Source organism: Phyllopteryx taeniolatus, chromosome 2 (assembly GCF_024500385.1).
Source record: "Phyllopteryx taeniolatus isolate TA_2022b chromosome 2, UOR_Ptae_1.2, whole genome shotgun sequence".
NCBI lineage: Eukaryota > Metazoa > Chordata > Actinopteri > Syngnathiformes > Syngnathidae > Phyllopteryx > Phyllopteryx taeniolatus.
Genome location: NC_084503.1, coordinates 38,844,553 through 38,860,566, shown reverse-complemented (window position 1 = coordinate 38,860,566; position 16,014 = coordinate 38,844,553). Strand labels below are relative to the sequence as shown.

Below are 16,014 nucleotides of genomic sequence, written 5' to 3'. Positions count from 1 at the left end.
TCCGACCTCGCGAAAGACGCACGCTTTGCTTTCGCTCGAGGTTCCGATACACGCGGCGGAACACCGACGCCGGCGGCTTCTCTCACGGTTGACGTTTCCGTGGCTTCGGACCAGTCGTCGTCGTCGTCCGGTCCGGTCCCTTTTCCTGCCCGTTGTCGTCGGCTTCATCTCTCCCGTCGATTTCCTCCATGCTTTCCAGTCTTTGTAAATTCCCTCTCAGGAGCCGGGCGGCACCGTTCGTTTTAGGATTATTCCACCTTCCTCCACCTCTCGCACGGCACTGCCAAGGTCTTTTCTGCGCCTCTCGTACTTCTCTTCGTTCCCGTCGACAACGTCGGCCCCGGCCTCGAGGTATTCAGCGTCCGCTAACCGTAAACGAGCGTGATCGCGGAGCCTCCGGTACGTTGGAAAGCGTCGGGATTTCGGCTGACAGCCAGCGCGATGAGGCAGGCGCAGCTCGAGCGATGCCCCGTAAAAATTCCTCTGGGTTTTTGTGCTGTGAGAATTTGCGGTCTTTGACGACTGCCTGTTTCCCCGTTCTTCTTAGGACAAAAGCCCGTGTCAATCAGCGGCGCCAAAACACGTTTGCCTTTCGCTCGACGTGCACAATTCCGCACGTCGACGCGACATCGGCTCAGCGCATCGCTTCCGATTCACGCGCTTCGGGGCCGCACTTCAACGGACTCCTGCGTTTCGCCCTCAAAGGAGTGAGAGAGGGTAACTCGTTTTCAAAGCGTTGTCACTCGTTTATACAAATAGCACGCTGCGAGAGCACTGCTTCATATGCCGTCGGCAAGCCCTCGTTTCCTCGGCGACGCGGATACGGACGCCCTCGTCATCTCGGCGTGATCGTCGTCCGCCGCTCCCGGAGCAAGCGGTGCACGTGGCGCCATCTCGTGGTCATGGGCAGGGACAGCAACGGGTCCAAAACAAAGCGGCGGCGGCGGCGGCGGCAGCAGCAGCTCACACCGGGCAGAGGGACTTGTACCCAAACTTGTGAGAAGCTCTATCACCTTATCAATCAGATCATTTAAAGCTGTGAAAAGAAACAGGACAGCCGCACCACGGGGAACAGGAAGCCCGTCGCGTCCTCCGCAGCGGGGATCCGAAAAGCCGTACCTTCCTCGGTGGTCTCGGAAAACAGCGATGTACAATTGGACCGGTGACAAGAACTTGCAAAATTTCCCTCTGAAATCAAGCACTCGAGTCTGTTGCGGAGGTTCTGGGACTCAAATGAAGCAGTACAACAAGCATACGTCGATTGACACGTTTATTTACACGTCTGGTTTTTTTTTTTTCCCAAACCACGAACAATCGCCGGAATTTCATCCGTTGCCAAACGACTGTCCGTGCATCGTCCTCGGGCCTTCAAAACAGCCAAAGTACACGAACGAGATCTCGATCAGCGCCGGTCGAGTGATGCAACTTCCTGCGGGAAAGCCAGAAATGTCACGGAATTAGCGGAACGCCGACTCTTTCCGGAAGCGGCATATCTCGGATGGGCTCGGCGATGAGACGCCGACACGTACGTCACCCGATCGTGTCGCAGCAGAGCTTTTCCCTCGACAGGCTCGTCAGTCATCGGGTCTCCGACAGGTGCGGCTCTCCGAAGACGGGGCGAGGAAATCGGGACCCCGACACTGGCGCAGTTCTCGAGGCGTGCGGCAGCCGCGCCACGGAAATCCTTGCTTTCAAATGGCGCAAAGGCACGGAAATCGTTGCTTGCAACTGCGGCGGGCAAATTGCGCGCACCGAAGTGCGCGGCAGTGGCATAGAAATCACCAGAGGATGCAACAGGTGCCCGGGAGTGGTTTTGAGCACGCTTCTCCCAGTTCAACTTTGCGAGCCTGACATCTCTTGCCCCCCCCACCCCCTTTTTTTTTTTTATATACATCTTGAGAGGTGAAAGATAGAAGGAAGGCAGAGACAAAAGATAGAGCAGCGACAAGAGTTGGATTGAGGGGTCAGCAAGAGGTCGTCTTCTGCAGAAAAAGAAAACAAGTATGAATGACAAAAAATAGGACAAACAAATACAACTTGCCAAGATTTCTTATAAATCAAAGGTGCGAGGTTTATTTGATTGTGACGACAAAAAAAAGAAGAGGGGGGAAAGAAAGAAATAAATAAAGACATGAATAAATACAGACCGACCGACCGACACACTATTTTTTATTTTCCTTTGTAAAAAGTCCATTGAATTGTAACTTTTTCACTTACGCATGAAGGAAACAGTTTTACTGACATGTTAAGCGTGCAAGGTATTGTGGATTTATCATTCCTACCGAAATGTGTGGTCATAAATCCTCATACAATAAGGACTGACTCGCAATACTCGCCTTAAATAATCATGACAATGAAAAGTGAGAAATAAAAATATAAAAAATAAATAAATAAATAAAGTTCTTCAGAAATGAGGTAGTCCAAACACACCTCACACCTGGGTGATGGATTGTGCTCTGCAGAGAGAGAGAGAGAGAGAGAGAGAGAGAGAGAGAGAGAGAGAGAGAGAGAAAGAGCGAGAGAGAGAGAGGGAAGAAAAAACATTTAATTTATACATTTCTGTATAAATGTCAGCCCTCGCGACGCATTCTTGAGCGCTTGCTTCTCTTTTTTTTTGAGTACGCTTGCATGATTTGTTCCATTTCATCACTTTCGATGACGTTTTCATTGTGGGAGTTTTCAATAACGGATTTCAGGTATTGGCTGATCCCATGTTCAGCTTTGGTGATGTTGCTGCAGATGTATGCCATGCAATGGAGTTTGCATGTTCTCCCTGTACCTGCGTGGGTTTTTTCCGGGCACTCCGGTTTCCTCCCATATCCCAAAAACATGCATGGTAGGTAAATTGACAACTCTAAATAGCCCGTAAGTGTGAATGTGCAAATGGTTGTTTGTTTATATGTACCCTGTGATTGGCTGGCAACCAGTTCAGGGTGTACCCCGCCTCCTGCCCGATGATAGCTGGGATAGGCTCCAGCACGCCTGCGACCTTCGTGAGGAGAAGAAGATGGATGGATGCTGAGAGGGCACTTGAAGGGATAGAGGATCGTGAGAAGCACTTTAGCGCATACAATGGCTTTAGTCTTGTTTGTGCCTAGAAGAGGAGCCTTGACATAGGTTGCAAAGTCATGAAAGATGTGTTAACTTGTGTGTCAGAGGGAGCCATTTTTAGTTTTTTACGGAGTGGCACACAAGTAAGTGGCTGGAAGACTGTTATTGGGAATATACAGAGAGTCTGTAATTTTTGTAAGTAGATATACATAAAAGTTCCTGTTTGTGGCAAACCGGATGTAGAAAATTACGCAAGGGACACCAGTCAACTAAAGACATCCTTACAATATTGAGTTGATACAGTATAGTGACTATTAATACAGCATAGCGAATGCAATCCTTTCCATTCACAGAAGTGGGCAGATGTGCCAGAGGTGTCAAGTGAGTTGCTACATACGCCATGAGACTGTGCCTAATTTGCATCATGTACAAGGGAAATTATGTGGAGTACATGTTTTTGAGAATGGCTAATATGGTATGATGATTAATCTGTTTGATTGTCTCCCCAGATTCAGCATTAGAGCAGGGAGGACAAAGAGGATTTTTCCATTTGTCTGGCAAGTACATTTTGAGGAGGATTATTTATTTGCATTCTGTCCCCTAAGTCAGGTTGATTATAACAATTTGTGGACAAGCGGAGAGCTACTTTTTGAGCAACAGGGTAATAAATACAAATTAAGGCTTCTTGAGGAAATAGCAGACAGAATAATCTGGGATGTCCTTCTGTGACCCAGAGCTCTAAAATCGCAGGGAACTGGCACCAAATTGTTTCTGACAGGACAAAGGCGTCCCAGCTGGGGGGGCCAGCTTTATGACGGGGCGCGTGTGTGAGTTTTACGAGTTTATGGTATTGCAAAGGCCAGGGAGAGATTTACAATAGGATCGTTTAATTACTGCAATGGATAGAAGCCTAGGCTGTAGTAGTTGAGGGTGACATGATTTGATAATTTGCCAGATGTAATATTGGGAATTAGGGGACTTAGGCAAACAGTTAGTTACGGTATATTAGCGAAAGCAATGAAGGACACCTGTAGACTTGGAAAGGTACCTGGGGAGAATTATGCACAGTAGCGTGTGGTTGGTTGAGCAACATCTAGCCAAGCCACTTCTTTTACACCTGGACAGTGATAAAAATGAATTATTATTAGCCTGAGCTATTTTTGAATCGTCACTCGAGTAGAAATATTGCTTTACTGAGGAGGAAGCCCTAGTGTAGTGATCGTAACATTTATTTCAAACCTATCAACCTTCAAATACAAGCTGCTTGGTTGCAGGAGTTGGGTTGACTGTTTGCCCAAACAGGAACGAGGGAAGTTGGATATTAATTGCGTTAAAGAAGCCTCAGGTGGCTGTACACGTTTCATAACTCTCGAATAATGCTTCAAAATGGGATGGTTAGGTGTTATAGTTCAACCAATAAGTGTGCTGTGTTTATGTTTATGTTTTGTGTTTAATGTTTGTGTCGTCTTAATTAAAAGCAGAAATGGAGCACTAATGAAGCCGGCTAACAGAAGTAATGAAGGATGTGATCACGTGCAAGAGACTATAGACCTTTAGTTACCAAGGACAGTGTGACTGACAAGAGAATACGGTCTACACAGACTGTTGAATGACTGATTTGTTGAAATAACATTATTTTACAAGACGCCCAGGAGGATGCAGCTTGATAGTGTTGTTGTATTGCAGGTTGTTGGTGTGCTGACTTAACGCTGATTTTTATGTGATTCTTGGTCTATTGACATTAACACTTTTGTGAAACAAGTTAACAATTGGTTGGGGAATAATATCAATGTTGGGTGACAATTGCCGACTTGTCCCTTCTCTGGAGTACATATACAGGAATTATGTAGTCCACCCCTTTGGCAGTAGTATCTTTTGCAGAGTTGTTATTAATTTATATAAGGGTTTGTGTGCAGGTCTTGTCAACTGGGCCTCTGCGACGGGGAAGACGACCTGCTTGATTGTGGATGGGGTTGTATATGGCTATTGTGTTTTGGTGTTAAATTGGTCATTTGACATGGGGGGAAATATATACATCCTGTATGTCTGTCCGAAGAAGGTCATAATCATGACTCTGGTGATCTCCCTGATTATAGTTACAGGAATGCCTTCATAACAAAAAGAAAAAGTGGAAAAGAGGGCAGTGAAGCCAACAGGGGCCCTAGAGTTGAACTACACGCTGGGGGAAAGGACGCTGGAAGCAGTTTAATTTTACTGCTGCTACTATGCTACTAAATTCGAGTCGACCTGTGCCTACCAGCTGATGACTAATGAAGGGTGAGTACCAGCGCTGGGACCGCGTGTATCCTCTAACTAAGGTAAAAGGCGCTCCCCTCTATGGTGTCGAAATGGTCCCGTCCCTACCTTGCATCTTCCAAAATAAGAGTAAGATAACTTTAGGCGCCAATAAAAAACGTTCCCGATCAATTAGCTACCCGGATCCACAGTTTTGTAAATTCACACTCTTTATTGACTATTATGATGCGGCCCGATTGCGTAAGATGAGGTCTGATTTGTGGTGGATGTGTGGTGATGGTCTGTTGTGGGACTTGCTACCCAGTGGATGGACAGGCACTTGTGCATTGGTTTCTATGATAACCCCCACAGTGATCAAGCCTCTCTCTCAGCAAGAAATCAACCATATGGCGGATTTCACCTGGGAGCGTGACTGGTGTGGGGGGTGTATATTTCATTTTCTCAGGAGTCTTGTCCTCAGGATTGTTCTCAAGGCCTTTGAAGGGAAGGACCACCACAGCCAATATCTGCAGCTGCTGCTGAAAGAGGACGTGGAGACCATGAGCGCGCTCGCTCCGTTGAACGACGCCTTTGTATCCTCTTCTTAAGTTTTTGGGATATTTGCTTTATTTAGTTTAGGCTTTATTGAGTATTATAGCAAACTAGGCTGCATGTTTAGAGGATGTTGATCTCTGATTATCAGAGATCATTAGGGGATTGAAGATGATATAGGGTTTTAGGGTGTCACACGTCTGGGGGTAAACAAGGGTGTTTATTGCAGTATCACATATAATGGAAATTGTGTGGTGTGGGAGTGTGTTGCAAGAAGGCTCCCAGCAGGGTGCATGTGGAGGCCACAAAGAACAGATGTCGGAGAAGACAATGGCTGCGGGGAGTCACTGTAAACATGAGATGCAAGACTGTGGAGACGGCGTCTGAAGCCAGCGGCAAATGGCCATCATTCTGCAGAGCAATGATGATGTCAGATGGGACCATGGACCAATCAGACGACAGCGATTCCATAGTTCCTCTTTCAAACATTGTATAAGTCGGGGGCAAGAACAGATAGCTTTGTTCAGTCTGCGCTGTCTCTGCTGAGGCTAGGATAAGCGTAGCTGCTGACCCAGAGCTCTTTAAAATGTATAGACTCCTCTGTCAAGAACTAAATTGGTATTTCAATACAGTATAAGTGTGTTGGTAAACGTCAATTTGATTAATATAAGTTAAGGAAGAGCATTCAGCGTAACAACTAGCAAAACAATGAAATCATGGGAGTGACTTGCGAACCCTGACGGGGAAAAGCAGTCACTTTAAGCCGTTGATTTTAAGTTTTGTAAGTAAATACTTTTATGATCAGTGAAAAACATTTTATCACTCCAGTACAGTAAGACTATGTTGTGACTGAGCAAGATTGAAAGCCAACAAATGACTTGACCTGCTTGAAATTTGGGGTCAACTTGACTTGCTTAACTTTTTTCCCCACTGTAAATGGGACTTGCTTGAAACGAAGGTTACAACTTGAGACTCATGACTTGCACATATGACTTAGGCCGACCTCTGCCGAAAAAGAGGATTTCAGAGGAGGGGCAGTTACCCATAATGACAGTGTGAAGAGACACACCCCCCAAACAATATTTGCATTAATTTCTTCCACAAGTTTTCAAAAGTCTGTCCTTTAAAATGTATGTCATTAGTTCTAGAGGTAGTAAAGTTGTAAAGGAATTGGACAGCTCTTGAGACAAATCAAGGGTAAACATACAGTATAAAACCTCAGTACCTAATAATAAACAAATCAACATAAACCTGTTAAAAAGCAATTTTTTTTAAACTAACTCAAAAATGAACTTTTGTCATAGTAACTCAGTTTTTATGAGTACGATAACATGTTTGAGCCTTTTAAGTAGACCTACTGATACTATACTTTTTTTCCCCCCCAAAAAACTGGTTTCACTTAGTAAATGTTAGTCATATAAAAATAATTATAAAATTAACCAGCCACCGTTTGGTTTGTTTTTGTTGATGGCATGGAGGCAGTCAGCCTGTGGCACTGTGTAGGTGTAATGGAAGCCCAGGTTGCTTTGACAGCTGCTTTCATGTCATCTGCATTGTTGGGTCTGGTGTCTGTCATCTGTCTCTTGACAACAGCCCATAGTTTTTCAATGTGGTTCAGGTCAGGGGAGTTTGCAGGCCAATCAAGCACAATAATACCATAATCATTGAATCGGCTTTTGGTACCTTTGGCAGTGTGGGCAGGTGCCAAGTCCTGCTGGAAAATACAATCAGCATCTCCGTACAGCGTGTCAGCAGAGGAAAGCATAAATTGCTGAAAAATTTCCGAGTAGATGGCTACATTGACTGTGGACTTCTTTGTGCCTCTCCACCCTTCCTCTAGACTCGGGAACCTTGATGACCAAATTAAGTGCAAAATTGACTTTCATCTGAAAAGAGGATTTTGGACCAATGTTCAACAGTCCAGTTCTTTTTCTCCTTAGCCCGTGTACGACACATCTGATGTAATCTCTGGTTGAGGCGTGGCTTGACACGAGGAAGGTGACATTTGTAGCCCATGTCTAGTATTCGTCTGGTCGTGATGGTGGCGGCTCTTGATGCACCGACTCCAGCCTCGGTCCACTCCGTGCGAAGCACCCCCAAATTCTTCAATCTATTTTGTTTGACTGGGTAGTAGCATGCAGACAAAAAAAAAGTGTGGAAGACAAAATTTGGTGGACCATGACAAGTTCCGACGTAACCAATATTCTTAAACAGCCTTCAAAATCGGATGTAACAAATGTGCCTAGACTAATTAGTCAGCATATTACATATGACATAATACAGCATCGTCCCAGATGCCGCAAAGATGACAAGAAATGGTCAATCAACAAGTGTTTATTGGAAAACCAGACGGGTGACTGTCAGCAGTTACCATGTTACCTCGAACTTCTTTATACCCTTGCCCCTTTCATCCAATCACAAATCACTTTCAAGGCATCAAAGACAGTCAGAACCTATAGAACTCTTAAAATATAACTGCAGGGTTGCTACACTGCTATCCCCTTGCATAAACCCTTGCCCAGAGGTCACATAAAAAGTCCGTTCTTTGTCCCTGAGGCCACCTTGGAGTGGAACCAAGCGGCTGAGCAGAACCTACTAAAGAGTAGATTCTGAGTTTGGGATGGGGACGAATGTGGTAAATTGTAGGGGAAACGGTGATTGGTCCTGGGGGTATTTCATTTTGGGCTGGGTACATCTCATGGGCGTTGGCCCCAGGAGGATGCTTCAGGACCTGCATCAGTGCCGTAAGGGACCAACAACTCCCCTCCTCCAACATGCAGTTGGCACTTGTAGTAAGGTGAGTAGTGGAAGGGATAGAGGAAGAGGTCCGGCTCCGAGACTTTGTGACAAAGAGCAGTGATGTGAGTCGTCACGACTCACATCACTGTCCAGCGTGCAGTGAAGATGAATCGGGCCCGTGTAGAGGGCTGTGAGCAGGTTTGCTGCCCACAAGCCACAAGCAGCTGCTCGTCACGACACACTCATATGAGCTACTGTTACCCGTTAACACACATATTAAGTGGTTAAACAAAGCCGGCCCACCAAGCATTTATGAGGGCGAGGGGGGCGCCTCACTCATATATTATATAAATGTATATAAAAATGTATTACATAAATGACCACTATAACAAGTTAACTAACTTTAACTACGTTAGTAAGTACGTAGCAAATTCATAGAAATGTATTAACAAAATACTTGGTAATCTATAATTATGACTTCTTCGTTTTAACCAGCTGTGCGGGCTTCTTTCAGTTCTCCCTCCAGATCCATACTTCACATCCTGATGACAAGATGCAGTATGCCTTCCTAGGTTCTTTAATCTTTCTAATATTTTCGTGAAGGTATTCATTTCCAACTTTTAATTCCAGCCAGCGCCAATCCAACGGATCCCGTTATTAGTATCAAGCTTCTGTACTATGTCGCTCCGTGACACCGACATGCCCCAAACTTAATGTAAAAACGTGATAGCATACAATGAATTTAAATGTGTAGAAAGATTGCAAAGATAAAATGCCTGCCGTAATACAATCTTCAATGCTGTAAATATGATGGTCACGATTACAGACAGTCAATGTCGACATAGTACTACGTTAAGCCCCCGTCTCCCCTACCCCAATTATTTTTGCAAATTTACATAAATGATTTCTCTCCGAGGAAAACCCGCAGACATTTCAGTCCTGGGGCCTCATGTACAATAGGTGCGCACGCACAAAAATGTGGCGTGCGTCCTTTTTTGCGGCAAAGTTCACACGTCTCAAAAGTGAAATGACCGTGGAAACGTGCGGTGCCCCACGCCAACTTTATGGCTGGCATACGCACGTTTCTACAGCTGTTGGTCCTTTGGCGACAGAGGATGCTGGGAAACTGTTATTTTAAATCTGCATATCAGAGAAATGAACAATTAGCACTGATGAACAATTCATGCCCGACAACATTTGAGTTCAACAATGTAAAAGAGGCAAGGACTCGGAATTCACTTGTTAACCAGTGTATTTAATGAAGCACTGATATTTGTGAGGACAGCTATTCATTGATCAAGATGATCATTTATGCCGCCTATTGCCGTCACAATCTCTTCTTGTGACTCCAGCACAGGACGGGTGAGGACACGGCCAGTCAGGCGGGCAGCAGCAGCCTGTTGTTGGAGCGTAATTGCGTCAGAGATGCTGGGGATGCCGGAGAAGACGCCAGGAACGGTGTACAAATCCTCCGCGTCTGTGACACCAGAGACACAGGGGATGGTGGACAAATCCCCCAAACATGAAGCGTGTGGCTTGCGACTGCGTGTCCTCTCCTGTGTATTATAATAATAAATTGAGTAATCAAACAGGAGTCAAAGGTTTTTCAAAAGATTACTAAATTCCATAAAAATAGCATGTATGCATGAACCTTTATCTCATAGGGCTGAGTGTAGGTAACTGTATGAACACATTTGTTTTGAGTGATAAAAATACATGGTATTTACCCTGGGGTAATCAGAGTCACCCACATGTGCTCCCTCCACCCCTGAGAGAGCAGTGTCACCCATGATTTCAGCGACTCTCTCCCCAAACGGGGTAAGGTCCTCCACGCCGATTCTTGTTTTGGCCACACTTTGGCGGTGGGCAGCTGTCCTCCGCTTCACATCCACCTTTTTGTCTGACCACTTCTTTTTTTAGTTGAGCGTGTGCACGCTGTTCTGAACCCACAGCATTGACAGCTGCACACACGCCGTCCTGTTCACTCCTCTTTCGCATGTTGGTAACACCGGAGGACAGCGTGCCAAACCGGATTTTCTCAAACTTTACATTCAGAAAAATGTTTTTTTCTTCACTGCTTCTCATTTTCTTTTTTTTCCTGATCATGCAGGGATTGGGATCTCAGGTGCAGGGTCAATTTAAATATAATTTGCATATTTAAATGTAAGTATAGACAGGGAGGGGTCAGCTACTCCAACACCTGCGCTCAATTCTATGTTAATTGGGATGGATTAAGAAAATGTGCTTGGATTCATCCATCTGGATATTTTTGTGCTTACGTTTTGTGGATTTGAGCGTATGCCATGTTACAGTAGGAAATCCACGCAAGTCTTTGTACACGAGGCCCCTGATTATTAGATGACACTCGAATGAATGATATTTCTAAACCTTTTATTTACTAATGCAGACATTTTTATCGCTCACACAATGTTTAAAATAAGCACACAAACCCTATAGTTAAAATAATATGGGTACAATAATAACACTCAGTGCAAAAATGACCAAGTAAGCAAAACAGTCTGCTGGAGCTACAAGTAAACAGATATTAGGTTAGGGGACCATTACTCTTTCACACAGGGCCAGGAACTTAAGTCCCCCCCCCCCTCTCTTAATAAATCAAATCACGATTTAAAACAGCATTTTAAGTTCGCTTGGGGTATATTGGTCTGATAATAAATATTAAGATGGGGAAACTATGCAAAAATATTAGGAATTGAGAAGTCCCCAATACTTTTCCACGGCACTATATTTACATCAAATATTAAATACATTTAATTTATCAACTACTGATCTAAACATTTTCTACACAAACCTTTCAAAGCATGATGGCTATAATACAATTCAGCACTACCTGGTCCAACACATGCTTCCTGGAAGCTTGGTGTTAAAAATGAAATTGTCTAATTAAAAAAAATAAAAAAATAACAAATATTAATAAAGTGACCATAAAAAAAGTTAGAAAATGTCTGTACACCTGTGTTTATACCAAGTGTATTTGTGACTTCTCCATGCCTCGGTCGTTTTGTGTGAGGAAGCGCTTTTATTTATTTAGGACAGTTTGAGATTTAACCATGAGAAAATAAAATTAATCATTTATACTACTTTGAAATGGATTTTAAGTCGGATGGATCAAGTGGAAACTGAAAGGAACAAGATGAAACAAGGAAATGAATACCTTATTTGCCGATAAGGGGACATATGAGACCAAAATGGTCCCACACAGCAGGAACATTTGTGTTTCTTGTTGGGCTCTGTTTCACAATGGCTTGAAGAGAAGAATTGTGATTCAAAAAAATCTGTGATTCTTTTGGCAGAGATGCATCCTGTTGACAGACAAGTTCCTTATAAACACAGTTTGGCGCACAGTCATGCAAAGACAGGTAAGAGCGATACAGCGGCTGTATAGGTCACGCAACTTTCTTAAAGAGGTACGCACACCTGCACGGGACTTCGTCCTATGAGCTCGGCACATCCGCCGACGCATTAGTGTTGCTGGACCCATCATTAGCATTTTGCATTGTTTGTTAGCATTAAGCTAAACTTACTTTTCTAAGGCATAACCATGTGGTTGTTTTAAATGCATGTAATTCTCTGTTTTAGGTTTAGTTTGGCATAAAAGAGCTTGCTCCTTGTTGTGAACTGAGTTAAGTTCACTGCCACCATGCAGCACTCAAACCTCAAATTTCTGCTTGCAAGCAAAAAAATTAATAAATAAAAAATCTGCAGAATGACGGCGCAAACCTCGAAAAACGGGTTACTCCTAAAGTCATCACCGTCCATTGATTTTAAAAAAATTAGTTAATTGATTACAAATACATCTGAAAAATAAAACAAAATACACATTTACAGCACACTGGTAAATAAATTATTTCAAAAACAAGAGTTTTTGAAATAATTTATAAGGTAAAAAAAAAAAAAAAAAAAAAAAAACTACGTTTTTTTTTTTTTTTAACCTTATAACTGATATGGTCAATCTGTAAAAAAAATAAATAAATAAAATAAAATGTACCCCATGAGTACAAAGAATTGCCCGCTCTGCTTTAAAGTGTTACATGCGCACACGGGGATTTAATAACCCGACTATTATAAAAAAAAAAAATTTTTTAAAGGGCAGTAAGTATAAGAGTCAATGCTGTTGTTAAGAATTACAAAAGGGACTTACCACAGATGATGATAAAGAAGGGAAGCACATGGTAGATGAATCTAAAGTCCTTGTGAGGAAGCAAACTGAAAAGAATTCAAACATGGGGTGAGGTACCAAGACAGGTTAATATTAGTAGATGTGAGTGGGGAGAAAGAATTCCGATGTTTTACCTGTACAAACTGACGGTCCAGGCGATGGCCCCCAGCAGGATCCTGTACCTACTGAAAGCGAGGGAGCATCCATGAAAGAACAGGACACGGAGGCTCATCACGAGGGCAAAGCCGTGAGAGAGGTACCACTATCAGGGGTTTGTGCCTTATGCAGGCCACCCCATCGATGACGTTATCTTCAAGAGGTTGAATTGCACCAAGTTGCTCCACAAAGTTCTGAGCGCAGAAGATTAGGTTGGGTCATTGTCCATAATACCGCTGTAATGTACCAATTAAAGTCTCAGTCATTTCATTTGGCTGAGCTAAGCAGCAGCACGCATGACAAGGCTTCCCTCTGTCAGGTACAAGGCCAGCTTTAGTTCTGTATTGTTCTCCGACCGGGCTACAGTGGTACTGTGACTTACAAGTTAAATTCATTCCGAGCGAACTTGTGACTCAATGTCCTTTTATATTAACCAATTCACCCCACTGAAATTAAATGCCATCTATCTTTTCCAGGACCTGAAACCCACCCCATTTGCCAGTTACATTTTTAAATACACTAAAATAACGCAATGTATAAAAAGATAAAATATGAGAATGTAAAGAAATAAATTCATTGAAGTGTAAACATTGTATGATGCTTGCTGCATTCCCCCCCCCCCCCCCCACTTAATCATTTTCTGTTTTTGGCTTTTTCATCAGGCTTTCCTCACTTTCACCTGCAGGCCGTTTCAATAATTGTTTCTTCCTCTCCTTCAGAATGTTACGGAAATGAGCCAGGCAGGTGTCATTAAATAGCGACGACGCACATCCAGTTGCAACTTTTTCCGGGTGTTTTCGTTCAATAAAATTTGAAAGTCTCTCCCACATACCCAACATTTCCATGATCTCACTTGTAGAGATAACTTCATCCACCTCTGGCTCCTCCGCGGTACCAATTTCCTGCAAAACCTTTGCATGCTGCTGCGTCTGTAGTGCTTTTAACTCCTCTGGTGTCAGTTCCTCAGAGTGCTCCTCAACAAGCTCGTTCACATCCTCTTCATCAACCTCCAGGCCCATGGACTTTCCGAGGGACACAATTTCCTCCACCACTGCCTCTTCGGGTTCGAATATGACCCTTTCAGAAACAACCTCAGGCCACAGCTTCTTCCACGCACAAATCAAGGTCCTCTTCGTAACACCCTGCCAGGCCATATCGATAATTCTGAGACATGACACGATGTTATAGTGGTCCTTCCAGAACTCTCGGATGGTGAGATTTGAGCTCTGCGTCACCTCAAAGCAGCGACGAAACAGGTGCTTGGTGAAGAGTTTCTTGAAATTACACACCACCTGCTGGTCCATGGGCTGCAGGATAGTGGTGGTGTCAGGTGGAAGGTAGAAAACCTTTATGAATTTGAAATCTTCAAGTATGTCATCTTCGAGGTTGTGTGGGTGAGCAGGAGCGTTGTCCAGGACGAGAAGAGCTCGCATGGGTAGGTTTTTCATCTGGAGATACGTCTTCACAGCAGGACCAAAGACCAGGTTGACCCACTCTACAAAGAACTGCCTGGTGACCCACGCCCTTGGGTTTGCCCTCCACATAACCTGCAGTTTTTCTTTAATAATCTTGTGTGACTTAAAGGCTCTGGGATTTTCTGAATGGTATACGAGCAGCGGCTTGATCTTGCAGTCACCACTCGCATTGGCGCACAGTGTGAGGGTTAACCTGTCTTTCAAAGGTTGGTGGCCTGGCATCTTCATCTCCTCAATGGTTATGAATGTCCTCCTCGGCATCCTTTTCCAGAAGAGACCGGTCTCGTCACAGTTGAAGACCTGCTGGGGGACGTATCCTTCAGCTGCTATCACATCAGTAAAGGTTTTACGGTAATCCTCGTTCACATCAGAGCTTGCCGTCTCAAAATTTCTGACATCGGAGGGACAGCTGATCCGCCTCCTAAAATTGTCATACCAGCCCCGACTGGCTTTGAATGAGTCTTCTGGTGCCCCTCCCGTTGAAGAGCCCGGAGTCTGCCGTAACAAATCGGCATAAATGGCCCGTGCCTTCTCGCAGATAGCACCCTCAGTCAAAGGACATCTTGTGAGCTGCTTCTCTGTCAACCACACCAACAGAAGCCTCTCCATCTTTTCATGGGCAGAAGTCCGCAACCTTGAAATTATTTTAACACCCATAGCTGGCGTTATTGCCTTGATCGACTCCTTCTGCTTCAGTATAGAACATATGGTAGAAGTATTGCGGTCGTACAGCCTTGCCAAGTCGACTACGCGAACACCTCGCTCGTATTTTTCTATGATTTCATGCTTTAATTGAATGGACATCATTTTCTTTTTCTTCTTCTTTGGAGGAACCACTTTCTTCTCAGGATCCATGTTTTTAAAAAGGAATTTGTTACAGTAACTATACACAAAAAAAAAGAGAAAATATAAGCACAAAAACAAAAAAGATACTTCCACCCACTGCAAGGTAACCACGTGAACGGAACTAATGAGGAATGCTGGGCCGATATTGTGGGGTTCGCTGCGCCAACTAGCTTCACCGTTACCTCAAATTTGACCTCGCAACGCAAATCAAGAACACAAATGAGGCACGAAAACACCCAAGTTTTTGCATTCGTAAGTCAAGGTACCACCGTATTTCGGCGTCTTCACATGCTGCTGGTAACAATAGACGCCGCCATTTTTGTTTACACTCGGTCCACCGTTTTCTTCTTCCTGGTTCTCTCTTTTGGGCGTGAAGCGTACTCTGAAACACGGTCGGAATCCACCTCACGTGCTCATGAATTCCCTCAGGAATTGTCCATCAGCCCCTCGTTCACTCGCCGTACTTTTCCACTGGCTCTGCCACAGCGGTCCGGTGTTTCCCTTTCTTCGACAACAATGTGGCGTCTGCGCGCCACTCGGGCGACGCAAAGGCGAAATATAAATTTTGTAGCAAAACAGTCAAGTTGCTATCGGTCACACCAAAGTCATCCAGGAGCCAGCTTTGGGTGTCTGACGGAACAGTCTTCCTATTTCAGACTCGCCTCCGCCTCTCGGGCTGTTCTTCTTGGCAAATAACATTTATGTTTATTACCCCCACCTACCGGTAAGGAGTGTGGATCAAATAAGGGCCGCAGACTGCAGCCTCACACCAAAGTTAAC

General features: G+C 44.3%; 2 protein-coding genes across 6 annotated transcripts in view; both read right to left on the bottom strand.

Moving 5' to 3' along the window:
* Window positions 1-1,253: 1,253 nt before the first annotated feature.
* Window positions 1,254-16,014, bottom strand: part of LOC133474440 (GPI mannosyltransferase 3-like) — a 38,193-nt gene continuing 23,432 nt past the window's right edge. For 3 of the 5 annotated variants that reach the window (XM_061766173.1, XM_061766171.1, XM_061766175.1), the window contains exons 13-18: window positions 12,892-13,107; window positions 12,740-12,804; window positions 11,753-11,900; window positions 2,431-10,133; window positions 1,530-1,982; window positions 1,254-1,429 (exon numbers count right to left, since the gene is read on the bottom strand). In XM_061766173.1, the coding sequence (XP_061622157.1) occupies window positions 12,940-13,107 (168 nt within the window). In that variant the 3' untranslated portion in view covers window positions 1,254-1,429; window positions 1,530-1,982; window positions 2,431-10,133; ... (1 more) ...; window positions 12,740-12,804; window positions 12,892-12,939. Of the gene's footprint in view, window positions 1,430-1,529; window positions 1,983-2,430; window positions 10,134-11,752; window positions 11,901-12,739; window positions 12,805-12,891; window positions 13,108-16,014 lie in introns of those variants that run through there. The other 2 variants (XM_061766174.1, XM_061766172.1) reach the window with 1 other exon arrangement.
* On the bottom strand, window positions 13,103-15,926 carry LOC133474439 (tigger transposable element-derived protein 1-like). Its single transcript, XM_061766170.1, has one exon. The coding sequence runs from the start codon at window positions 15,241-15,243 to the stop codon at window positions 13,543-13,545; it is 1,701 nt and encodes a 566-aa protein (XP_061622154.1). The 5' UTR covers window positions 15,244-15,926; the 3' UTR covers window positions 13,103-13,542.

What these genes read in the sequence shown, in the direction of transcription:
- LOC133474439 (XM_061766170.1), bottom strand. Translation starts at nt 15,243, where the DNA reads ATGGATCCTGAGAAGAAAGTGGTTCCTCCAAAGAAGAAGAAAAAGAAA.